The sequence below is a fragment of the Pseudophryne corroboree genome, chromosome 2 (assembly GCF_028390025.1).
Source record: "Pseudophryne corroboree isolate aPseCor3 chromosome 2, aPseCor3.hap2, whole genome shotgun sequence".
Lineage (NCBI taxonomy): Eukaryota > Metazoa > Chordata > Amphibia > Anura > Myobatrachidae > Pseudophryne > Pseudophryne corroboree.
Window position 1 is genome coordinate 645,403,828 of NC_086445.1, and position 27,593 is coordinate 645,431,420.

The window sequence follows — 27,593 nt, forward strand, 5'->3', positions numbered from 1 at the left end:
GGTCGCTCTGACAGACATTAGTGTAGGTCTGTCCCCATTAGCTCCCGTGTGTGTGAGTGGTGTGACTGTACATGCGTGTAACATGTCTAGAGAAAACTCTTCCCCAGAGGAACCCATGTTAGAGGCACAAGAGTGTTCTGAGCCTGTGTGGGTGAGAAAGCTGCAGAGTAATATGGCTAAACTAGCGAAGAAATTCTCTGAGTCTGAGGAACAGACAAAGCATTGGAGACAGTCTGTGGAAGATGCTCTATTTGCTGATTGTTCCACATCATCCACTCGGGACCCCTCCAGTTCCCAGAAAAGGTCCCTGGCCCAAATTATGCAAAGGGACACTGACACAGATTCCGACACTGACGTCGACACTGGGGATTTGAGGGGGGTAGATCCCAAACTGGCTAAGATCATTCAACGTATGATAGTCGCTATAAAATAGGTGTTGGAATTTCCTGACACAACACTTCCACCTGAGGAAAAAGATTATTTTAAATGAAATAAAAAACAGGTGGTGACTTTTCCTCCGTCTAAGGACTTAAATAATTTTTTTGAGGAATCCTGGGCTAACCCGGAAAAGAAATTAGCTATCCCTAAAAGGTTGCGGGTAGCGTACCCTTTCCCAGAAGAGGATAGGCGTAAGTGGGAGTCACCCCCAATGATAGACACCTCAGTCTCTAGGTTGTCAAAGAAAATAATTTTACCTGCCCCAGGGTCAGCTTCATTAAAAGAACCTGCTGACCGCAAATTAGAGACGACTTTAAAGTCCATCTATGTGGCTACGGGTACGTTACTCAGGCCCACAATTGCTGCTGCATGGGTAGGTAACGCAGTCGAAAAGTGGGCAGATAACTTGATTGTTAATATTGACACGGTCGATAAAGATGACATGCTGCAAATTCTAGGTCATCAAAGATTCTGCAGGTTATTTGGTTGAGGCTATGAAGGACGTAGGCATACTGGACTCACGTGCCTCTGCTATGACGGTTTCAGCCCGCAGGGCTCTCTGCATACGCCAATGGAATGCTGACGCAGAATCCAAAAGAAATATTGAGGCGCTCCCATACAATGGTAAGGCCCTCTTTGGAGAGAAATTAGATGCCATGATATCAACTACTACATCTGGCAAGTCAGCATTTTTGCCGTCGGCAGCTACACCGGCTAAAAAAGTATATCATTCTCATACTATGCAGTCCTTTCATGGAAAAGAATGTACGAGTAAGGTAACAGCTAAAGGCATTTTTAATTTGTCATCTGAACAATTAAATGAACATGAGACTAGACTTCTATCCAAAGGTCTTAATTTTGCGCCCAATACTAAACACAATATGTTCGAATTATTTGTTGATCTTAATAGACATACTAGAACATTAAGTAGAAAACGTTATTTTGCCATGAAGGCACTTAAAGCCAGAAATTCCAATGAATTACCAATCATCTTGGATGATACAGACAATGTAGCATTACAGATGCTTGAATCCCTCACGATGGAGACTGATACTGAGATTGTTGGTATCACAGAGGAACCCATCTTTGATGTTAAAACCAAAACTCCCTTTCGGAAGAAATCGGATTTTTATCCCCTACAGCATCGAGGAGTGTATGTTGAGAGTTTTTATAGATCCACTTTGGAGGATTTTAGGACTCTCTGTGATAAGGTAGAGAAAAAATCCTTTAAAGATAATTTGACTAGGGGAGAAAGGTTAGCTATTAAAAATCTTAGTTCAGATCATGAATTGGTAATAAAGGCGGCTGATAAGGGGGGAGGGATAGTGCTCCAAGAGAGAAGAGACTATCTCTTGGAAGCCTATAGACAGCTGGAAAACCAGACGGTCTATAGGAAACTACCTGGCAATCCCACGTCTAGCTTCCAAACCAAATTAAAAAATATGCTTTCTTGTGTCCAAGCCTCTGGAATGATATCCAAGGACACTTTTAATTTTCTTTTCACTGTTCACCCGGTTATTCCAACATATTACCACCTACCCAAGATACATAAAACTTTAGTTTCACCCCCGGGGCACCCGATTATTTCGGGCGTCAATTCACTTACAAATAATCTTGTAGATTCTTTTTTGCAAGGACACACTCGTCAATTGAAATCTTTCATCAAAGACACCACACATTTTCTTAATTTAATACATAATACACGATGGAAGAAGGGTTATTATATGGTCACATGTGATGTAGAGGCCCTTTACTCGAATATACCACAGGATTTAGGGGTGGTGACAGTTAGACACTATTTATTAACAGATCAGTCAATATCGGAAGACTTATGTGAATTTATATTAAGCTCAATTGAATTTATACTTCACCATAATTATTTCATTTTTGACAGTAATTATTATTTACAGTTAAAAGGCACAGCTATGGGGACGAGATTCGCGCCGAGCTTCGCGAACCTGTACATGGGCCGTTTTGAGGAGGAACATGTTTGGGGGGGCGGGCTCGGTGCGGATCTCATCCTCTATTGCTGATTTATTGACAATCTGTTTTTTATTTGGGGTGGGGATGAGGTCACATTGCTAAACTTTTTTAGGGTTTGAACACCAATAATTTTGGTCTTAAATTCACTTATAATTATAGTCTAACTAATATATCTTATTTGGATATCGCTCTGGAGGCTATGGAGGATAATTTGAATACATGTACATTCTCTAAGGATGTGGATCAAAATCGATTCTTGAATTATGGTAGTAGCCATTTACAAAAATGGCGAGATAACGTACCTAAGGGCCAATTTATTAGACTAAAAAGGAATAGCTCTACCGTAGAAATGTTCACCATGCAGGCAGAAAAATTGAGGGATTCCTTCATAGAACAGGGATACCCCCCTAGTGTGGTTAATAAAGCCTATAAGGAAGTATGCCTTATTGATAGAGGTTGCCTATTACAAGGTAAGAAGAAGAAGGCTTAGGAAGACATGACTGGGGAGGAGGACATAGGGAGTTCAGCGCATTTTATTACTAAATATAATTCTCATGCGGCTGAAATTAAGGCCATTATTAAGAAGAATAGTCAACTATTACAGATGGATGAAATTCTGAATATGGGGACTGGGTGCAGTAATAGAGTGATTTTTAGAAAATCAAATAATCTTAAATTAAAATTGGCACCAAGTCATATGAAAAGTACCACTTTACGAGGGACTCTGAAGCCCAGCTGGTTACCTGAAAAACCAGCTGGGTTTCATAGATGTGGAAATAGTAAATGTCCGACATGTTCCTTCACTAGTCGTAAGGTTGATATGTTTAGTTCTAGAATTACGGGGGAGTCTTTTCCTGTAAAGGAATTTATTAATTGTAAATCCTCATTTATCGTTTATTTACTTATTTGTGGATGTGGAAAGCAATATATCGGGCGGACTACTAGAATGTTACATGATAGGCTTATGGAACATATAAGGAATATCACTAATAAGACAAGAAAACAAAGCCTTTATAATCATATAAGTAATTGTGAATTGGGAAGTATAAAGAACATCCAGATGTTTGGGATTGAACAGGTCCATAAAACATTTAGAGGTGGTGATCGTTATGGTCTTCTCTGTAAAAGAGAGGCTTATTGGATATTCTGTCTAGGGACAATGGTACCAGGTGGTTTAAATGATACAGTTGAGTTGAATAATATCCACTAGACTTCTATATGACTGAATCACTAATCTCTATGTTTCCATCTTGAGTCCCCAGATATCCAATGTGCCAAAATTAGAGATATTGTGGTACCCGGAGTTATATAGATAGGTGTATATATATATATATATATGCATGTATATGGACACATTCTGTGTGTGTATACATGTGTATATGTATGATGGGTTAATTGGACCTGATGTTGAACTATAATATGTTATATGATATGGAGGGAAGTATTTGTGATTATTGTCATTTATGGGTTCCCTTATACAATAACTGCCATATTTACGGTATATTCACTTAGTGTTGACAATCTAGCTATAGGAATGATATATGTATGTCTTTTAGAAACATTCAGTGTATGAGAATCAGAGGGTTGGTATTATAGTGGGTTTATGTCTTCTTTTTGTATATATGTATATATGTTTATGTTACGGGCATTTAGAGGGTTGATAGAAAGGGATGTTAATTACCCCCTGCCTCGTGTGTTAAAGTTTCTATATGTGGCTATTTGGGACACTGTAAATTGTTAATGAGCATAAGAATGAAAGAAGGATTTACCATGTATGTAATGAGTTTTAATGTGGGATGTGACATCATGCACTATATTATAGTATAGGGATTTTTCCTGCGAGGTTTTTATTTTTAGTATTCATGAATAATATTATGTTTTTGTCATTCATGTTTTAGATTAATTTATTTAATATATAGATTTGAGAATGTTTTCGGGTTGCCATAGTCACCGGGTAATAGAGATGACGTGTATAGGAGGGGCGGATGCATAATGGAGTATGTAAGAGGAAGTTATACTTAGAGCCAAATAGAGGCCGGGTATATGAACCGCACGTGACACGCATATCATGCGCGTGCGTGCCCCTTTGGTTGACCGGAAGTTAGTTCTTTTCCGGACTTGGGAACGCACGTGACACGCAATGAGTGCGCGTGCGCGCCCCAGTGGCGCCCGGAAATAGATGACCTGTGTGCTATTTAAACAGGCTAATTGGAATAGTCATAATATTTCTCCCGAGGAAGCCACTGATTGCACAGGCGGAGAAACGCGTTGAGAGGTCCAAAGCACACGGACCTGGCAGAGAGGTCCAAAGCACACGGATCTGGTATTTACGTTTATCTGGGACACTTACATGCAAACGGATCTGAGGTGTGGCGAGACTGAAGGGAGGAGTCGGCTGCGGAGACCCTGACACAGTAAACAACCAGCTGGTCGGTGAGAACCCTTAGTAATCAAGCCCGCTCAGTAACCAGTGTCCAGGACAGATCATGAGAGCCCCAGTTAGAGGGCAGTTTAATAATATGGTTGCATGCCCATGTTAATCTGGAGTGGACCAAAGTGACTTACTAACTCAAAGCTTATATAACCTAGGTTATGGACATTGCTGGCTGTATTAACAAACTAACCTAATATCTGGATGCACAGTTTTTTATTTGCTTATATGGACACAACTGTGACTGAATATTGGATGCTATATGTTGTGGACAATTATAGCTCAATCGCTTTTTGTGCTGCAAAGTAATTGATGGACAAGTTCTAATCATCAGGGGCCCCTTAATCAATTATACGCATGCTAATATTTGACCAATATACCAGTGATGCATCATTGATAGATGAATGAATTAGAGGTTATTTTGTGAGATATGAAATTTATATGGGTTAATGGTGTTTTAACAGCCTAAATTTGAGGCAATTTTAATACTGGCCGGGTCTATGTGTGTGTGTTATGTTTATGTTGTTTGTCAATATATTGTGTGATTAAAATAATATGGAATGATTCCGGCTATGCAGCGCTTTATTTAATATTTTTCTTGCAGTTTTTTACTTTTTTGGAGATTCAGTGATCTCCTTGATAGAGCTGCAGCGTATCTGGAATATTAGTGTTTTTATACAGGAGATCCCTTGCTAAGGTCGCAGCCGGGAGCCTGACACGGGAGCTGACCCGTGCTCGGCCCCTTTCCCATCAGCAGTCACAACCCGGCATATGCTGGGTTGGTGACGCTTCTAGTGACGCGGCAGGGGCGGCGCAGGGAGATCACATGATCTCCCAGCGCCGCCCTTCCATACAGTGTAAATGGGAGCCGTGTCGCATCGACACGGCTCCCGTTTACACTACAACCCTACCCGGATCAGTCCCGTGTCCTACCCAGGTAAATAGCCGGGTAGGATTCACGGGTCACTTGATCCGGGTTTACCCTTTTCCACTTGCAAAAAACACGGGTAAATGCGCGCCCCCGTGCATTTACCCGTGTTTTTTGAGCTAGTGGAAAAGGGGTATTAGTCAGCGCCGAGTGTTTCTTTTTTATTTTATGCAGTCCTTTCACCCAACAAGTACAAAAAGGCTAAAAGTACCCCTTTTCTCACAGGAAAAGGGAGAGGAAAACGTAGAAAACCTACAACACCCTCAGGCTCCCAGGAACAGAAGTCAGCAACTACTTCTGCAAAAGCCACAGCATGACGCTGGGGCTCCTCTGTGGGAGTGCGATCGGGTGGGGGTACGTCTACTATTTTTCAGCCAGGTCTGGCTTTGCTCAGACCTGGATCCTTGGATTTTACAGATAATATCCCAAGGTTACAAGTTGGAATTTCAAGACCTTCCCCCATGCCGATTTTTCAAATCAGCCTTACCAGTTTCTGCTCAGGACAGCGCAAATGTCCTGAATGCAATACACAAATTATGTCAAGACAAAGTAATTGCCTTGGTTCCTGCCGAACAAAGCAAACAGGCTTTTATTCAAGCCTGTTTGTAATACCGAAGCCGGATGGCTCGGTCAGGCCGATTTTAAACCTAAAATCTCTGAATCTTCATTTAAAAAGATTCAAATTCAAGATGGAATCCTTGAGAGCGGTGATTTCCAGCTTGGAAGGAAAAGGAATTTCTGGTGTAAGTGGACATCAAGGATGCTTACTTGCATGTCCCCATTTACCCGCCACATCAAGCATACCTGAGGTTTGCAGTTCAGGATTGCCACTACCAATTCCAGACATTACCGTTCGGGCTCTCCACGGCTCCGAGAATATTCACCAAGGTGTTGGCGGAGATGATGGTTCTCCTTTGCAAACAAGGAGTCAACATAATTCCATACCTGGACGATCTCCTCATAAAAGCGAGATCCAGGGACAAGCTAATCCAGAACATAGCGTTATCCCTGACGGTACTTCAACAGCAAGGTTGGATCATCAACTTTCCAAAATCTCAGTTGGAACTGACGATGAGGTTATAATTTTTGGGAATGATACTGGACACAGTGGTACAGAAAGTATTTCTACCGGTGGAAAAGGCTCAGGAGATCCAGAGCATGGTCAAACAACTTTTGAGACCGAGAACAGTATCAATTCATCAGTGTATTCGTCTCTTGGGGAAAATGGTAGCGGCTTACGAGGCGCTACAATATGGCTGATTCCATGCCAGGGTCTTCCAGTGGGACCTACTGGACAAGTGATCCGGGTCGCATCTCCACATGCATCAAAAGATAATCTTGTCAGCAAAAGCCAGAATTTCGCTCCTGTGGTGGCTACAAATGTCTCACCTCCTGGAGGGACGCAGGTTCGGGATTCAGACCTGGATCCTGGTGACCACGGATGCAAGTCTCCAAGGATGGGGAGCAGTCACGCAAGGCGAAAGCTTCCAAAGAAGCTGGTCAAGAAACTCGACTTCACATAAACATTCTGGAATTGAGAGCTGTGTACAACAGCCTTCATCAAGCGGCACACCTTCTTCAAGGTCGTCCCATACAGATCCAGTCAGACAATGTGACGGCAGTAGCTTACATAAACCGTCAGGGCGGAAGGAAAAGCAGAGCGGCAATGGCAGAGGTGACAAAGATACTTCTCTGTGCAGAAAGACATGCAAAAGCTCTGTCGGCAATTTTCATTCCGGGTGTGGACAACTGGGAAGCAGACTTCCTCAGCAGACACGATCTCCATCCAGGAGAGTGGGGCCTCCACCCAGAAGTCTTTGCGGAGGTGGCAAGTCGTTGGGGCGTTCCTCAAGTGGATATGATGGCATCACGCCTCAACAAGAAACTTCAGAAATATTGTTCCAGGTACAGAGACCAACAAACAATAGCGATAGATGCACTGGTGACCCAGTGGGTGTTTCTGTCGGTGTATCTGTTCCCTCCATTTCCACTTATTCCAAAAGTTCTCAAGATCATCAGAAGAATAAGAGTTCGAGCAATACTCATTGCTCCAGATTGGCCAAGGAGGGCTTGGTATCCAGATCTCCAAGAGTTATTACTGGAAGATCCTCGGCCTCTTCCTCTTTGCGAGGACCTGCTTCAGCAGGGCTGTTAGTTTATCAGGACTTACCGCGGCTGCCTTTGACGGTATGGCTGTTGAGCGCCAGATCCTATCCCGTAAGGGTATTCCCAATGAAGTAATTCCCACACTTATTCTGGCCAGGAAAGGGGTAACGTCCAAACATTACCATCGTATTTGAAGAAAATATGTATCTTGGTGTGAATCCAAGAAGTCTCCTGCGGTGGAGTTTCAATTAGGATGACTTCTCCTATTTCTACAGGCGGGTGTGGATGCTGGATTGAGATTAGGATCTATCAAGGTTCAGATTTCGGCCTTGTCAGTTTTCTTTCAGAAACAATTGGCTTCTCTTCCTGAGGTTCAAACCTTTGTGAAAGGGGTTCTGCGCATCCAACCTCCCTTTGTGCCTCCTGCGGCGCCATGGGATCTTAATGTGGTGTTGCAGTTCCTTAAATCGTACTGATTTGAGCCTCTACAAGAGGTAGAGTTGAAGTTTCTCACTTGGAAAGTGGTCATGCTGTTGGCCTTGGCCTCAGGCAGACGAGTGTCTGAGTTAGGAGCTCTGTCACACAAGAGTTCTTACTTAATATTTCATGAAGATAGGGCTGAACTGAGAACACGTCAGCACTTTCTTCCGAAGTTTGTGTCTACTTTTCATATCAACCAACCAGTGGTGGTGCCAGTGGCTTCTGACATCTCAGCCATCCCAAAGTCCTTGGATGTCGTCAGAGCATTGAGGACTTATGTCGCAAGAACAGCTAGGATAAGGAAAACAGAATCTTTATTTGTTCTCTGTGACCCCAACAAGATTGGGGGTCCTGCTTCTAAGCAGATTATTGTGCGCTGGATCAGGGGTACCATTCAGCACGCTCATTCCACGGCAGGATTGCCGTTACCGACTTTGGTAAAAGCCCACTCTACAAGGAAAGTGGGTTCGTCCTGGGCGGCTGCCCGGGGTGTCTCGGCATTGCAAATCTGCCGAGCTGCTACTTGGTCAGGTGCAAACACGTTTGCTAAGTTTTATAAGTTTGACACCTTGGCTGCTGACGACCTAAAATTTGGTCAGTCAGTTCTGCAGGAACATTAGCACTAAAATGGACCCGAGCATCCTCTAGGACGTAAGAGAAAAAAGGATTTTAATTACCTACCGGTAAATCCTTTTCTCGTAGTCCGTAGAGGATGCTGGGCGCCCGCCCAGTGCTCCATTTTCCTGCTGATTACGTTTACATTTTTTACACACTTGTGTTTAGAAGTTGACAGCTGTTGCTGTTACGTTATACATGCTGGTTGGCATGAGTTATGTTAAAGGCCATGTTAGCCGACATGTTTTTTGTATATGGTGTGAGCTGGTGTGAATCTCCCCACAAGTTTATTAGTAAATCCTCTCTCGAATATGTCCGTCTCCTCGGGCACAGTTCCTATACTGAGGTCTGGAGGAGGGGCATAGAGGGAGGAGCCAGTTAAAAAGTCTTAAAGTGCCGAAGGCTCCTGCGGAACCGTCTATACCCCATGGTACTAAAATGGACCCCAGCATCCTCTACGGACTACGAGAAAAGGATTTACCGGTAGGTAATTAAAATCCTATTTTTTTTTATGTATCTTGATTGACAAAGGCTCAACATTTTAGAGTGATATGTGGATTAGGGACTGAGATAGGATTTTTTTTTTCTACATACACCTCACTTAAAAATGGAGCATCGGGAGTGGCATTTCGGAGCAATTTTTCTAAGCTTTTACACCCTGTATCTCAATAACTATTAGACCTAGAGAAGAAAAAAGTTACATGGCTTTGTAGCTATGTGGTAGTATCAAGTATACAAATTTGCATGAAAACCGGTGGGTGTCATAATTAAATTTTTCTGGTTTGATATAGCATGACCCGATGACATAATAGAAATTAAGGATGCTAGTGTGGAAGTGCAACCGGATGAGGGGTATAGTTTTGCAATGAGGGTATTGATGATGAAGATGTTGTTTGTGTAAGTCAGCCACCAGTGGCAGCAGTTCTTGCCCATGATAAAAAGAAAACCATTGTGATGCCTGGGCATTAAATCAGAAAAGCCACCTCTTGGGTGTGGGATTTTTTTTACCCAAATCCTGACTCCATTTGTGTGGCCAAAGTTAGTAGAGTTAGGGACATTAACCAACTAGGTACCTCCTCCATGTTACTTCATTTGCGGCGAGTTCATGAAATTTATTTTACAAATTTATAATAACTAGGTGATTCTTCACACCGTCGTAAGGGGCTATGCCCCCTTAACCATTACATCCAATCATAATTGTGTGAGTGGTTAAATATTGCACAAAGGGTAAGCGATGGTTAAGGGGTCATAGCCCCTTGCAATGGCGTGAACAGCGCACACAGGGCCTGATGAATCACCTAGTAGTTGCTGTGGTTGGGGGAGTGGCGGGTGTGCGGGATACGCAGATAGGGGAGGTGCTGGTGCCGTGGGTGGGGGAGGGGTGGGTGCGTGGGATCCGAACCCACCACGGGTGGTGGAGGGGTGCCGCAGATGGTGCCCGGAGGTGCTGCAAGTGGGGGAGAGGTGGGTAATGCTTCTCCTGCTTCTCCTCCTGGAATCAGCTAAGCTGCTGTCCTCCCTTTGGTAGTGGCTCCCGGAGACTTGCACAGCAGCCAAGCAGCCAGTCACTATTGTTAGCGCCAGTGTCCCAATGCGCCGCATTACAGGGAAGAAGATGTACTCAATAAACTTCAGCTCCCAGCAGCCCTTAGCGCCGGAATGCGCCTGCGTTAAGGGCTGCTGGGAACTGTAGTTTATTTAGTGCGTCTACTTCCCTGTAATGTGGTGCGTTGGGACACCGGCGCTAACAATAGTGACTGGCTGGCAGAACTGGCTGACTCGCTGAATCAATGTAAAAGGTGAGAGTGCACACCCACTGCACTGCACAGCACTGTCACCTTTTACATTGATTCAGTGTCCAAATATTACCCTCGATGATATCACCCACTCTATGTGTTACATTTGCCATCTCGGGGCTTCCAGCCGGCAGCCCAGGTGCTGTGTTGCGGAGTCCGAGCCTCTGGGGATCTGAGCGCGGCTGTGGCGGGGAGCACTTTTGTGACATCACGCGGCGCAGAGATGGCTATGAAAGGCTTCCGCTGCGCCGCTTTCTTACACATCTATGGCGGTGGCCACAGCAGCTTTTGTTCCACCTGCGCCACGGCTAGGGAGTGGGGATTGTTGATGGCGGAGGGGACAGGCTGACTGGCAGCAGGACATAGGACGCTGCATTAAAAATATTTTGTATTTCTCTATCGTCCTAAGTGGATGCTGGGGTTCCTGAAAGGACCATGGGGAATAGCGGCTCCGCAGGAGACAGGGCACAAAAGTAAAGCTTTTACAGGTCAGGTGGTGTGTACTGGCTCCTCCCCCTATGACCCTCCTCCAGACTCCAGTTAGTTAGATTTTTGTGCCCGGCCGAGAAGGGTGCAATTCTAGGTGGCTCTCATAAAGAGCTGCTTAGAGAGTTTAGCTTAGGTTTTTTATTTTACAGTGATTCCTGCTGGCAACAGGATCACTGCAACGAGGGACAGAGGGGAGAAGAAGTGAACTCACCTGCGTGCAGGATGGATTGGCTTCTTGGCTACTGGACATGAAGCTCCAGAGGGACGATCACAGGTACAGCCTGGATGGTCACCGGAGCCACGCCGCCGGCCCCCTCACAGATGCTGAAGCAAGAAGAGGTCCAGAATCGGCGGCTGAAGACTCCTGCAGTCTTCTTAAGGTAGCGCACAGCACTGCAGCTGTGCGCCATTTTCCTCTCAGCACACTTCACACGGCAGTCACTGAGGGTGCAGGGCGCTGGGGGGGGGCGCCCTGGGAGGCAAATGAAAACCTTTAAAAAGGCTAAAAATACCTCACATATAGCCCCAGAGGCTATATGGAGATATTTACCCCTGCCTAAATGTACTAAATAGCGGGAGACGAGCCCGCCGAAAAAGGGGCGGGGCCTATCTCCTCAGCACACGGCGCCATTTTCTGTCACAGCTCCGCTGGTCAGGAAGGCTCCCAGGTCTCTCCCCTGCACTGCACTACAGAAACAGGGTATAACAGAGAGGGGGGGCAGAATAAATGGCAATATATTAATATAAAAGCAGCTATAAGGGAGCACTTAATCATAAGGCTATCCCTGTCATATATAGCGCTTTTTGGTGTGTGCTGGCAGACTCTCCCTCTGTCTCCCCAAAGGGCTAGTGGGTCCTGTCTTCGTATAGAGCATTCCCTGTGTGTCTGCTGTGTGTCGGTACGTGTGTGTCGACATGTATGAGGACGTTATTGGTGTGGAGGCGGAGCAATTGCCAAATATGAGGATGTCACCTCCTAGGGGGTCGACACCAGAATGGATGCCTTTATTTGTGGAATTACGGGATAGCGTCAACTCGCTTAAGCAGTCGTTTGCCGACATGAGGCGGCCGGACACTCAATTAGTGTCTGTCCAGGCGCCTCAAACACCGTCAGGGGCTGTAAAACGTCCCTTGCCTCAGTCGGTCGACACAGACCCAGACACAGGCACTGATTCCGGTGGTGAAGGTGACGAATCAACCGTATTTTCCAGTAGGGCCACACGTTATATGATTTTGGCAATAAAGGAGATGTTACATTTAGCTGATACTACAGGTACCACTAAACAGGGTATTATGTGGGGTGTGAAAAAACTACCAGTAGTTTTTACCGAATCAGAAGAATTAAATGACGTGTGTGATGAAGCGTGGGGTGCCCCGATAAAAAACTGCTAATTTCAAAGAAGTTATTGGCTTTATACCCTTTCCCGCCAGAGGTTAGGGAGCGCTGGGAAACACCTCCTAGGGTGGACAAAGCGCTAACACGCTTATCAAAACAAGTGGCGTTACCCTCTCCTGAGACGGACGCACTTAAAGATCCATCAGATAGGAGGATGGAAAATATCCAAAAAGGTATATACACACATGCAGGTGTTATACTACGACCAGCTATTGCGACTGCCTGGATGTGCAGTGCTGGGGTAGTTTGGTCAGAGTCCCTGATCGAAAATATTGATACCCTGGACAGGGACAATATTTTACTGTCGTTAGAACAAATAAAGGATGCATTTCTTTATATGCGTGATGCACAGAGAGATATCTGCACACTGGCATCACGGGTAAGTGCTATGTCCATTTCGGCCAGAAGAGCTTTATGGACACGACAGTGGACAGGCGATGCGTAGAGGAGTTATTTGAGGTCGGTCTATCGGATTTGGTGGCCACGGCTACGGCCGGGAAATCCACCTTTCTACCTCAAGTCACTCCCCAACAGAAAAAGGCACCGACCTTTCAACCGCAGCCCTTTCGTTCCTTTAAAAATAAGAGAGCAAAGGGCTATTCATATCTGCCACGAGGCAGAGGACGAGGGAAGAGACAGCAACAGGCAGCTCCTTCCCAGGAACAGAAGCCCTCCCCGGCTTCTACAAAAGCCTCAGCATGACGCTGGGGCTTCGCAAGCGGACTCGGGGGCGGTAGGCGGTCGTCTCAAAAATTACAGCGCGCAGTGGGCTCACTCGCAGGTAAATCCCTGGATCCTGCAGATAATATCTCAGGGGTACAGGTTGAAATTAGAGACAGAGCCACCTCGCCGTTTCCTGAAGTCTGCTTTACCAACGTCCCCCTCAGAAAGGGAAACGGTTTTGGAAGCCATTCACAAGCTGTATTCTCAGCAGGTGATAGTCTAGGTACCTCTTCTACAACAAGGGAAGGGGTATTATTCCACTCTATTTGTGGTACCGAAGCCGGATGGCTCGGTAAGGCCTATTCTAAATCTGAAGTCCTTGAACCTATACATAAAGAAGTTCAAGTTCAAGATGGAGTCACTCAGAGCAGTGATAGCGAACCTGGAAGAAGGGGACTTTATGGTATCCTTGGACATCAAGGATGCGTATCTCCACGTTCCAATTACCCCTCACACCAGGGGTACCTCAGGTTCGTTGTACAAAACTGTCACTATCAGTTTCAGACGCTGCCGTTTGGTTTGTCCACGGCACCTCGGGTCTTTACAAAGGTAATGGCCGAGATAATATTTCTTCTTCGAAGAAAAGGCGTATTAATTATCCCATACTTGGACGATCTCCTAATAAGGGCAAGGTCCAGAGAACAGCTAGAGATGGGTTTAGCACTATCTCAAGAGGTGCTAAAGCAGCACGGATGGATTCTGAATATTCCAAAATCCCAATTAATGCCGACAACTCGTCTGCTGTTCCTGGGGATGATTCTGGACACAGTTCAGAAAAAGGTTTTTCTTCCCGAAGAAAAAGCCAAGGAGTTATCTGACCTGGTCAGGAACCTCCTAAAACCAGGAAAGGTGTCTGTACATCAATGCACAAGAGTCCTGGGAAAAAATGGTAGCTTCTTACGAAGCAATCCCTTTCGGCAGATTCCATGCAAAGGGATCTGTTGGACAAATGGTCAGGGTCGCATCTTCAGATGCACCTGCGGATAACCCTGTCGCCGAGGACAAGGGTATCCCTTCTGTGGTGGTTGCAGGAGGCTCATCTATTGGAGGGCCGCAGATTCGGCATGCAGGATTGGATCCTGGTGACCACGGATGCCAGCCTGAGAGGCTGGGGAGCAGTCACACAGGGAAGAAATTTCCAGGGAGTGTGGTCGAGCCTGAAAAAGTCTCTTCACATAAGCATTCTGGAACTAAGAGCAATCTACAATGCTCTAAGCCAGGCGGAACCTCTGCTTCAAGGAAGACCGGTGTTGATCCAGTCGGACAACATCACGGCAGTCGCCCATGTAAACAGACAGGGCGGCACAAGAAGCAGGAGGGCAATGGCAGAAGCTGCCAGGATCCTTCGCTGGGCGGAGAATCACGTGATAGCACTGTCAGCAGTATTCATCCCGGGCGTGGACAACTGGGAAGCAGACTTCCTCAGCAGACACGACCTTCACCCGGGAGAGTGGGGACTTCATCCAGAAGTTTTCCACATGCTATTAAACCGTTGGGTAAAACCAATGGTGGACATGATGGCGTCTCGCCTCAACAAAACACTGGACAGGTATTGCGCCAGGTCAAGAGATCCGCAGGCAATAGCTGTGGACGCGCTGGTAACACCTTGGGTGTACCAGTCGGTATATGTGTTTCCTCCTCTGCCTCTCATACCAAAGGTATTGAGGATTATACGGCAAAGAGGAGTAAGACTAGTGGCTCCGGATTGGCCAAGAAGGACTTGGTACCCGGAACTTCAAGAGATGGTCACGGACGATCCGTGGCCTCTACTTCTGAGAAGGGACCTGCTTCAGCAGGGTCCTTGTCTTTTTCAAGACTTACCGCGGCTGCGTTTGACGGCATGGCGTTGAATGCCAGATCCTAAAAGGAAAAGGCATTCCAGAAGAAGTCATTCATACCTTGATAAAGGCAAGGAAGGAAGTCACCGCGAAGCATTATCGCCGTATTTGGCGAAAATATGTTGCGTGGTGCGAGCAGCGGAGTGCTCCGATGGAGGAATTTCAACTGGGTCGTTTTCCTACATTTCCTGCAATCAGGATTGTCTATGGGTCTCAAATTGGGATCTATTAAGGTTCAAATTTCGGCCCTATCAATATTCTTCCACAAAGAATTGGCCTCAGTCCCTGAGGTCCAGATTTTTATCAAAGGAGTACTGCATATACAGCCTCCTGTGGTGCCTAAGGTGGCACCGTGGGATCTAAATGTAGTTTTAGATTTCCTCAAATCCAATTGGTTTGAACCACTAAAGACTGTGGATTTGAAATATCTCACATGGAAAGTGACTATGTTACTGGCCCTGGCTTCGGCCGGGAGAGTATCTGAACTGGCGGCTTTGTCTTATAAAAGCCCTTATTTAATTTTCCATTCGACATAGGGCAGAGCTGCGGACGCGTCCGCATTTTCTCCCTAAGGTGGTATCAGCGTTTCACCTGAACCAGCCTATTGTAGTGCCTGCGGCTACAGACGACTTGAAGGACTCCAAGTTGTTGGACGTTGTCAGAGCCTTAAAAATATACATTTAAAGGACGGCTGGAGTCAGAAAATCTGACTCGCTGTTTATACTGTATGCACCCAACAAGTTGGGTGCACCTGCTTCTAAGCAGTCGATTGCTCGTTGGTTTTGTAACAAAATTCAACTTGTACATTCTGTGGCAGGCCTGCCACAGCCTAAATCTGTTAAGGCCCATTCCGCAAGGAAGGTGGGCTCATCTTGGGCGGCTGCCCGAGGGGTCTCGGCATTACAACTCTGCCGAGCAGCTACGTGGTCAGGGGAGAACACGTTTGTAAATTTTTACAAATTTGATACCCTGGCAAAGGAGGACCTGGAGTTCTCTCATTCGGTGCTGCAGAGTCATCCGCACTCTCCCGCCCGTTTGGGAGCTTTGGTATAATCCCCATGGTCCTTTCAGGAACCCCAGCATCCACTTAGGACGATAGAGAAAATAAGAATTTACTTACCGATAATTCTATTTCTCGGAGTCCGTAGTGGATGCTGGGCGCCCATCCCAAGTGCGGATTATCTGCAATACTTGTACATAGTTATTGTTAACTAATTCGGGTTATTGTTTAGGAAGCCATCTTTCAGAGGCTCCTCTGTTATCATACTGTTAACTGGGTTTAGATCACAAGTTGTACGGTGTGATTGGTGTGGCTGGTATGAGTCTTACCCGGGATTCAAAATCCTCCCTTATTGTGTACGCTCGTCCGGGCACAGTACCTAACTGGAGTCTGGAGGAGGGTCATAGGGGGAGGAGCCAGTACACACCACCTGACCTGTAAAAGCTTTACTTTTGTGCCCTGTCTCCTGCGGAGCCGCTATTCCCCATGGTCCTTTCAGGAACCCCAGCATCCACTACGGACTCCGAGAAATAGAATTATCGGTAAGTAAATTCTTATTTTTCCCTATCAACAGTGCAGAGACGTGCTGCACATGCAGTGGCATACCCTCCAGCTGTACCTTTTTGGCAGGTACAGTACCTTTTTTTTATGGTCTGTATCGATTTCTGGCTCTCCAAACTTCCATTGAAAGTATAGGAAAAAGGGGTGTGCCCACGCCACTTTACCCATGGTCACGCCCCCTTTTCTAATTTATAACGATTTTTATGTGTACATTTTTGGAGTGTATGTTGCTTCAGATGCAGTGGGCCTATTTTGGGGTGTGGACCTGGAGCTGCAGCTCCATCAGCCCTATTGTTAATCCTGCTCTGGGAACACACAGCAGCCAAAGGGCAGAGCCTCCCATTGGATGTAACCTGTGTGGGAGGGCATTTCTAGCCCAATCAGCTGTGGACTGGGTGTGATAGACCTGCTGCTAACCCAATGAGAGCTCCTAGCCACGCACAGTGTTATACACACAGGCACAGAGTCACAGATCTGGGATATTATATAGGAGATATGTAAACTAATAAGCAGTCTAGTATCAGCTATTAGCAGTTTGGACCAGCCCATGCAATATCCACCACCAACACCCTCATCATCAACCTCCTCATTAATGATCGGAGGTAGTCCTTCCAAAAAATTGTTTTGTTGGGGTCCAAACAAACGAAGCACTGTTGCTGAAGTGCTTGGTTTGTAAAGGGGGGTACTCACGGAGTGATCGCTGCTTAAAATCTAAGAAATCTGACTAGATTGCTTAGATTTTAAGCCTGATCGCTCCGTGTGTACCCCCTACAGCGATGGCGATGCGCAGCCCCGCGCATCGCTATCGCTGGTGCTAGATTGGCCTGAATGGCGCTAGATTGGCTAGAATGAGCGCCCCCCCGTCTCCCCCCACACGCTCAGCACACATCGCGCTGTGCTGAGCGGCGGGAGAGATGTGTGCTGAGCGGTTCGCTCAGCACACATCTCTCCCGCATCGGCCAGTGAGTACTGGCCTTTAAACTGTGCATTTCCATTTTAATAAAGGACAATTCCATCTTGCACCACCTTTCTTTTCATAGTAGGCTGTACTTTAAGGGGGCATTGGGGACAGTCTTTTTTACATAGACGTTTTCATTGGTTATTCCGCTAATACATTACTAATTTGCAACACATTTTAAAACAGAAATAACAATTGTGTGTATGTGCAAATACTCTGTTGCTTAGGCCAACCATCCTTTGGCCAATATTGGTGAAGAATAATTTGAGCTGTGAGGTGGTCAAAATTTCACTGGAAATGAATGTTGAAGTTAATAATACTGCAGGAACAAAAGCAGGCCCAAATTAGATGATTTTAGCTGTGTTTAGCTTTTTTAAAAAGTATCTAAATCCAAAACACGACAGTGTTTTTGCAAAAACAAAACCAAAACATTAAAATTAATCCAGATCCAAAACACAGGCATCTCTACTAATAACAATGGACTTGTCTCCACTATCAGATCAAATCTAAATCAGGGATTTCTAAAATATCTGAATGACAGTATTATCCAGTCTTGTCAATTCAGACAATACTATCCCTTCTCTTCCTTTTCTCATTTGTAAACTATATATTTGCCCTTAAGGATCATTTAATTATAAAAATGACCTTACGTTGCATTTTGTGGTATAGCATGAATAACGGAGTTGTTCAGGCACCATTTGTCCTGATTCCTGCTGTTTTTTTAATTCTCTGTGAAGGCGATCAGACCACAAGCAAACTATATCACATACACAGTGTAATTCAGTTTTGTTTTTGTTGATTTATAAGGCACCACAGTGCCAGATGAGTGCTTATAAAATAGGAATATACAAGATAGACAAACTACAGTATGTACAGATTAAGGGCACCAGAGCGCTAAAAATCTAATGGGAAAATAGCAAAACCGAAGCAAAAGGTGTAAGTGTAACTCAGAGTGGAGCTTAGACAGTAGTAAGGTTTTGCCTGTGTGTGTACAGTATAAGTAAGAGTAAGGGGATGCTCTTTTAAGTGAGGTATTTATTTAAAAAAATGTGAGAGATAAAGGGGTATATGCAATTGCCGGCGAATTGCGGCAATTTTTCGCCCGTTTTTTTAATTCGACACAATTCGACCGTCGAATTCCGGCAGGTGGGTGCCGGAATTCTACATATTCAATAAAAAACGGATTCGACAGTCCCGCTGTCGAAAAACGGCCGATTTGACGGATTTTGATTAGATTTTTAAAAATGTAAAAAAAATGGGAAAAAACGGTAAACAACCCGAAAAAAAATTGCGTGGGGTCCCCCCTCCTAAGCATAACCAGCCTCGGGCTCTTTAATCCGGTCCTGGTTGGCAAAATACGGGGGGAAAAATGACAGGGGATCCCCCGTATTTTAACCACCAGCACCGGGCTCTGCGCCTGGTCCTGGTGCAAAAAATACGGGGGACAAAAAGAGTAGGGGTCCCCCGTATTTTTTGTGCCAGCACCGGGCTCCACTAGCTGGACAGATAATGCCACAGCCGGGGGTCACTTTTATACAGCGCCCTGCGGCCGTGGCATTAAATATCCAACTAGTCTTACTCAAGGCTATCAGCCCCCCATCCGCAGCCCTTGGATGGGGGGGACAGCCTCGGCTTCACCCCTGGCCCATGGGTGGCTGGGGGGGGGACCCCTTGATTGAAGGGGTCCCCACTCCTCCAGGGTTCCCCGGCCAGGGGTGACTAGTTGGATATTTAATGCCACGGCCGCAGGGCGCTGTATAAAAGTGACCCCGGCTGTGGCATTATCTGTCCAGCTAGTGGAGCCCAGTGCTGGTACAAAAAATACGGGGGACCCCTACTCTTTTTGTCCCCCGTATTTTTTGCACAAGGACCAGGCGCGGAGCCCGGTGCTGGTTGTTAAAATACGGGGGATCCCCTGTCATTTTTTCCCCCGTATTTTGGCAACCAGGACCGGCTCAAAGAGCCCGAGGCTGGTTATGCTTAGGAGGGGGGACCCCACGCATTTTTTTTTCCAGATTTTTACCATTCCATTTAAAAAAAAAAAAAATTATAATATTTTAAAAAATATATAAATAATACTCGTGCCTCCAAAATAGACAAACCAAGTACCTAATCCCTTCTAATATAAATAGATATGCTATTACCAATAAAAAAAACACACAAAAAAACATGTTTTTAAAATTTTTTATTAGATTCCGCCAGCAAATTGTGGCGGATTGAAAATGACGAATTTACTGTCTAAAAGCACTGTTGTCGAATTTACAATCTTCAATTGAATATACTTTTGTCGAATTGCCGCATTTGTACCATTGCAGAAATGTCGAATTTGACAAATGGCGAATTTCAAAAAGTCGAATTTGGAAAGTCCATTTTTTTGACGAAAAGTACTGAATTGCATTGTCGAAAAAAAAAATAGGGCGAAAATGTCCCGTTTTTCGACATTTTCGGGAATTCGACAGCAATTGCATATACCCCAAAGTATTAGACAGTAAGCTTCTGCCTTACATTTTACAGGCTGTGTTTGAAAAATGACAGGAGCTGATGGTTGGTACTTTATTTATCACAATTGTATCTCTCCCCAAGCTTAAATTTAAAGATTTGAATACTGAGCCTGATATTGTATGGTAGTAAAATTCATAGATGTACAGCGGCATGGGAGATGCCATTACTGACCCCTCCTACACTTGGCCAACAGTTACCAACTGTAGGTACCATGGCACACTAGCTGTAGAGCAGTCGGTGCCATCCCCAGTACATTGTAATAAAATTCTTAAAAATACCCATTTCCCTATACTCTCATGATTTATTTAAGCCTTAAATCAGGGGTGGGCAATAAGCGGCCCTAAAGCTGTTGTAGAACTACAGTTCCTAGCAGTGCCCTGGCACTGTTTTGCTATTTGGACATGCTAAAACTGTTGCAAGGCATGCTGGGATTTGTAGTTCAACAGCAGCTGGAGGGCCACATATTGCCCACCCCTGCCTTAAATAAAAGGTAAACCAAAAAGTATTTAGAGATGCATTAAAATGTTTTTTTATTATTTTTTTTATTTTTGAAAAGGATGGGAGATTGAACTTTGATGTAATGTTTAGTTTTGCACAGTGCACTTTTGGAGATTTTTTTTTATCAACACTGCCAATTTAGGTTCATTTTTAGTTTGGTAGACATCTCCCATGATCAGACCCTATCTAAAGATTAACTTGTACCATTTTCTCTCTCCTAATTTGGTTGAAAACACTTTCATAACTGTTCATGCCTATCCGTTTAGTAGATAGACAGTGTCTAGTTAGACAGTCAATAGATAGACACCATATATTAGACAGACATTAGGTCGACAGGGTCAAAAGGTCGACATGGAAAAGGTCGACAGGTCAAAAGGTCGACATGGTCAAAAGGTCGACATGGTCAAAAGGTCGAGATAATTGTCGACATAAAAAAGATAGACAAATGTGTTTTTTTAATTTAACATGTTTTTGGATTATTTCATACTTTCTCTATCCATGTTGGCACAGAGTTGGTTATAAACCTTGTGGCGAGCGCAGCGAGCCACCGTGCCCGAAGCGTGGCGAGCGAAGCGAGCCCCGCGAGGGTATGCCTTTCTGCAATTGGGGTGCCAGATGACAAAACTATCCACACAAAGCACAAAAATTCAAAAAAACATGGTGTCTACCTTTCTCATGTCGACCATTTTCATGTCGACCTTTTGACCTGTCGACCTTTTGACCTGTCGACCTTTTGACCTTGTCGACCTTTTGACCCTGTCGACCTAATGTCTGTCTAACATATGGTGTCTATCTATTGACTGTCTAACTAGACACTATCTATCTTTCATACCGGAACCCTGTTCATGTACTGTAGCTTGTCAAAATACCAACACAGGGCTCATTTTGTCTTCTTGTCTTGCTGTCATGAAGGTTTTGTACAACGGAAATAGACTCCATTTCCCAATCATGAAAGAGCTGAGGTGTAGCTCAAAATCCACAATAGTGCCTTCTAGCTTCTCTGTTTGTGCTGTGCCCCTGCTTTTCTGCCAAAGTGCATTTGTTACCAGCACAAGATTTTGTGAGCCACACAAGTCTGCATTAGTGCCAGGGCAATTCCTTGCTTGATATGAGTGCACCAAATTTTGTGAAGCAGTGCAAAAGCTGTAGAGCCTGAATATAGAATTTAAATAAACTAGTGAAAGCGTTACTTTCTGAAGTATTCTTCCTTTGTCACCTGTAAAGCACAACAGAATATGCTGGCACTATATAAAGAACTGATAGCTTTATGGATACATACAGTACATGTTCACTTAATTTATCCACTGACTCTGAGCTGCCGTATATTGGTTTTTAGTGTATAATTTCAATGGGGCACATTTTACACTCCAAGCACACTTTGAGTATTCGTCTTTGGAAGGTAAATCCATGGCTGTTTCTAGACAATTTGACTCCCACTGCAAACAGAAGAAAAGCTCCCCCCCCCCCCCCATGACATTCAAAGAAATGACACCATATTATTCCCCACACAGTAATTCCCCTTGCACCATATTCTGACTCGCACAGTAATGCCTCTTGCACCATATGCCCCATACACTAAATGTCCCTTGTACCATATGTCCTACACAGAAAATGCCCCTTGCACCATATGCCTCACATAGTAAATAAGTCCCCTTGCACCTTATTATGCCCCACAGTGTAATGCCTCTTGCACCATATTATGCCCCTTGTGCCATATGCCCCTCACAGTAATGCCCCTTGCACCATATGCCCCACACAGTAATACCTCTTGCACATATGTCCCACACAGTAAATGCCCCTTGCACCATTGCCAGCCTCACATAATAAATAATGCCTGCCCCACTACCTGCTTGTTGTCAGTGGTTTCACACCTCTGTTGCTGTTGCCGCTGACTTCCTCTAGCTGCCTGCAGCCGTCCCTCGGCCCCAGCACTTCAGGGGAGTGATGTTACTAGTAAATGTCCCTCCCAAAATGGCCACGTCTACCAACATTCAAAACTGTCTCCTCTGTGGTGGTGGACATTTTGAGAGGGACATGTTCAATAGTATTTCATGCGGACGCCAGCCCGCATGGAATACTATGCAAACACTGTCCGCAGGCACCCCAGTGCGATCGCACAGCTTGCCGGCCATAAAAATGGCGCTGGGTAAGTCAGCTTTACTATGGCCTCATGGAAATTTTAATATTTGGTCTGAAGATGCCATGCTCTGCTCCTGGCTGAAGGTGGCTAGACAGACATACTTCGAGACTGCAGTAGTTATAAATCTACTTAGACCTTTTAGTGAAACAAACCATCATAACCATATTCTGCTGATCCCTAACATAATGGCTAATAAACATATTACTCTTATCCAGCCACCTATCCTGTACTTGTGCCTATAGTGTATAATATATAAATGTTGCATTTTTTTATCTACTCTGCAGAAAGTGCAAGTTGTAATCACTGTCTTGGACTACGACAAACTTGGTAAGAATGAAGCTATTGGCAAGATCTTTGTTGGATGCAGTGCCACAGGAACCGAGCTTCGACATTGGTCAGATATGCTGGCCAACCCACGGCGCCCTATTGCCCAGTGGCACCCACTGAAGCCAGAAGAAGAAGTGGATCTTGCACTCGGCAGCAAGAAGTAAAGAGCCATTACACACAATATTCCCCTTGTCCTATTACTTCAACCCTCACACTCTGCTGTGCAGACATAAAGTTACACAAGTTCTGCTCACCCACCGGCTATCCCTATCACACAGCAGCCAGGACTTATGGAACACATCTAAGAGGTGGCAGTACAAAACAGACTCTTGTAGGTATTTAAAAGGATGATTCCTACCATTGTAAACAAGCTCTTGAAGTTGATTAGGAATGGTAGACAGTTGTCCTCCTCTTTCATGTGTTCTAGGCAGTTTTTCTATTGTACTTTTAAGTTGGTGGGTAAAGGAAAAATGTTTGACATACTGGTCTTCCAAAACATACGTTTGAAAATTCTATCGCTATAGAAAGTCACTGGGCCATCCACAAAATAGATCATCTCAGTCTCTTGTAAGGATTGAGAAGCAATTCTAATTTGGGAACTATATTCTTATGTATTTAATTTTAATAAATGATTAATATACGTTTTTGTAAATTAATTTTTATATTAGTAACTTACAAATAGATTTCACATTTTTATTTCTTAATTTTATTTTATAATATGTATATATTTAGCATTTTAATTTTACTTTCCTAGACTTTATGATAAAAACCTCTAAATTCTTAAAACATGTCCCATGCTGTATATCAGTGGCAGAGCTCATTATGGCATCTTAGATTTTTGCAATACAGAATTACGTCTTCCATTTTTTATTTTTTAAAGTAAGCATCTTCTACCGTATATAGCGCCAAGGATGGGGTATAATTGCTGTACATTAAAGCTCAAGAAGTTTTAATCCTTTCTTGGGATGAATTTACGTATTTCTTTCATTATGTCACCAAATGCAAGTGAAAGTGATAATGCCACAATAATTAATAGAAGCAAAATCATTAAGAAGTTTACATTATTAACAGATGGTATTGGAAAATTGATGAAGTGTTATATAAATATTAGCAGGTGAGCTACTGTGCAGAAAATCAGGTTTAGGTATAGAGAGCCCGAAGTGGACCTTAAATTGTTTTTGTATGTCTGTCATACTACATGGGGTTGTGTCACTAATAAGAACTGTTGGACAGATGGTATGTGTAAATAAGCAGGACATGATTCCAGGATGTAGAGTTTTTTTTAGGATTCACTGATACATAGTAAATGTACATAGGAGTGTAGCAAAACAAAAGCATGGTCTATTTCGAGTTTGTTATCCTCACCAGTCGCCTAATTAAGCGTAATCTAGGTGCTTGGAATCCATTCAACTTAATCCATCAAAACCATTCAACTTAATCCATCAGTCCAAAAGAGAGAGTTTAAAACAGTATTCTGAAGTGCTATTGACTTTGGGGGAGTTTTATAAAAACATCTAAATACAAGTGAAGTTGCTAATAGCAACCAATCAGAATGTGACAGTATGTACTTTATAAATGATATAATCTAATTGGTTCCTATGTGCAACTGCTCCACTTTGATGAACAAAGAACAAAACAGACTATTTAAAATAGGATGAAATATAATATTTCAGGTTACGCTCTACTTTTTAAAAATGCCCATACACATGCTAATGTGTTACGTATTAACCTGTTAATAAGGCACTCTTTGCTACCTGTATTTTATATTCACCATTTCAATTAACAATCTTTTGTCCAATTTCCTCTTCACCAATCTAAGAGACTAAACACTAAATCAAACACTGTTACACAACAATCCATTGACTCAAACATAATTACTATCACGCCTGTAGTAAACTATTTATAAAATGATGTAATTTAATTTTTTTACAATATTAGATTAAATATAGTCAATATTAGATTAAACCTAGTCTAAAGGAATGTCCGAGATTGTGATGTATAAATAATAATAATAGGTCATGTCTAAATGCAAATAAAAGGCACAGGCAAATGTTAGTTCTCCTTGGTTTAGGACATCATTCATCAATTCATAGATATATGCAAATGATATATTTGCATATATCTATTTGCATTTATCTATTTATTTGCATATTTGCTGATTCTCCAAGCTTAGACTGCAGGAGAGAGAGTTGAACGGATTGGTGCATATCATTCAGTCAGTGGACAGCTGTACTAAAGGATTTGGTTTTGCTGGTAAGCACAAAAACAAGATTTAGGTTTTGATATTACTGAATGAAAAAGGTGTAGTTGTACTGACTTAGGAGGTTGTTGTTGCAAGATACTTTATCTCAGTCATACAATTCATTTTACAGAGCTGCTATGAATGTGCAAATGTACTTTACAAAATGGAATGGTGGATAAGTAGGCACTACAAAAAATATCTGACTGGAGTAAAGAGTGGTGGAGTTTGTATACACTTTGGGATGATTATATGCAGTATATAGCATATGGACAATTTTAATTTGTTGTATGGGACATTATACAGTAACCTACCTCTTAAAATTCATTAAAGTGAGCTACACAATGATTCTGTGCTCATGAATAGATGGAGTGACAAACAATGGGAGACAGCATACGTTCAACTGTATATGTAATGTGCCAGGTCCATTCAGATGTACCGCACTCACATACATTCTCTATTGAGTCAGGATGCATATTCCTTACTGAGGGCAGGATGTACTAAGCATAAAAATGTGGGCAAAACTCCAAAAATGCAGTTTTCCGAGTTTTGGGCGCATTTCCTTATGTACAAAACTCTGGAAAGTATTGCATTTCGGAGCTTGGTACATTTAGAAATGTGTCCAAAACTCTGAAAATCACATTTATTAACTCTGGAATTTACCCAATAAATGTCGGGATGTATCGCAACGTGGATGTAATGCGTAGTACATCCCACCATTAGTCAGGTGAAATGTCTCAAGCTTATTCCGTGTGTACATGTATGATTACAATACAATGAGCTGATCCAAAAGTAAAACACTACAAGTGGGAAGACTGATTACTAAAACCCAGAGGCGTAGGGTGGAGACATGACACCCGGAGCAGGGTCATGTCGCGGCTCCCCCACCCACCACCACACATACATACATACATACATACATACATACATAAATAAATAAATAAATAAATAAATAAATATATACATAGATTCACACACATTTAGGCACAGACATACATAAACACATACACAGATATATACACACACATAAACACACTAATATACACACAGATATACATAAACATACACATATACACAGATGTATATATATATATATACACACACACACAAATATACACACAGATATACACAGACATACATATACACAGATATATACACACACTCATATACACAGTACACCCACATAAATATACACACAGATATAAACAGACATACATAAAAACACACATATACACAGCTATATACACAGACATACACATATACACACAGACATACATAAATACACACATATACATAGACATATACATACCGGCATACATAAACACACACATATACTCACACATACTGTCAGGGGTGTATCTAGGGGTCCGAGCACCCCTGGCAAAGTAGGAACAGGCGCCTCCCACTCATATTTGAAATACGGAAGTTGCCAAAAAAGGGACGTGGCCACACAATAGTACCCTTAATTCATATTGCACCACACAGTAATGTCCGTTATTCACATTATGCTACACAGTAGTACCCCTTGTCTAATACCCCATTTCTAACATTAACAGGAAGACCTGTGAGTGATGGCAGCTACTTTACTACAGCCTATATATATGTGTATATATATATATAAAACACTCTCCGGGTGCGGCAATCCTGGCTTCACAAAGACGCAAGACACTAGCGTAGTCAATAACGTGTGTGTGTGTGTATATATATATATATACATACACATATACATTTCTCTTTGAAGAGGAGGCACCTGAGTCCCTGTCGATGTCCCCCATCCCGGGAAAGTTCCTCACACACAGGAATTGCCGGCAATGACCACAGAAGGCAGCAGCTGCAGCCACTGTTCTTGGCGCCGAGGTCCGGTCACCGCTCCGCAGTCGCACTATAATCAAGCAACTCTACAAAACTACAGCTCCTAGCAGCCATTGCTGCCAAAAGCTCACAGCAGCAATGGCTGCTGGTAGCGGTAGTTTTGCAGAGTTGCTTGATTGTAGTGTGAACTGCGGAGCGGTGCCGGATCCCTGCACCAAGAACAGTGGCTGCCGCTGCTGCCTTCTGTGGTCATTGCCAAGCATCCCTGCGGTTGGGGGACACAGGGGCACAGTTAATCTACCCTTGCCGTGGGTGGCACAGCCGGGTGGTGCC

The 27,593-nt window shown here is 43.7% G+C and overlaps 1 protein-coding gene across 1 annotated transcript in view; it reads left to right on the plus strand.

Annotated features, from left to right (window-relative positions):
- LOC135042051 (synaptotagmin-2-like) overlaps positions 1 to 27,324 on the plus strand; it is a 243,706-nt gene extending 216,382 nt beyond the window's left edge. Inside the window, exon 9 of the mRNA XM_063954984.1 lies at positions 23,167 to 27,324. Within this exon, the coding sequence (XP_063811054.1) occupies positions 23,167 to 23,373 (207 nt within the window). The 3' untranslated portion in view covers positions 23,374 to 27,324. The remainder of the gene's footprint in view (positions 1 to 23,166) is intronic.
- Positions 27,325 to 27,593: the final 269 nt, after the last annotated feature.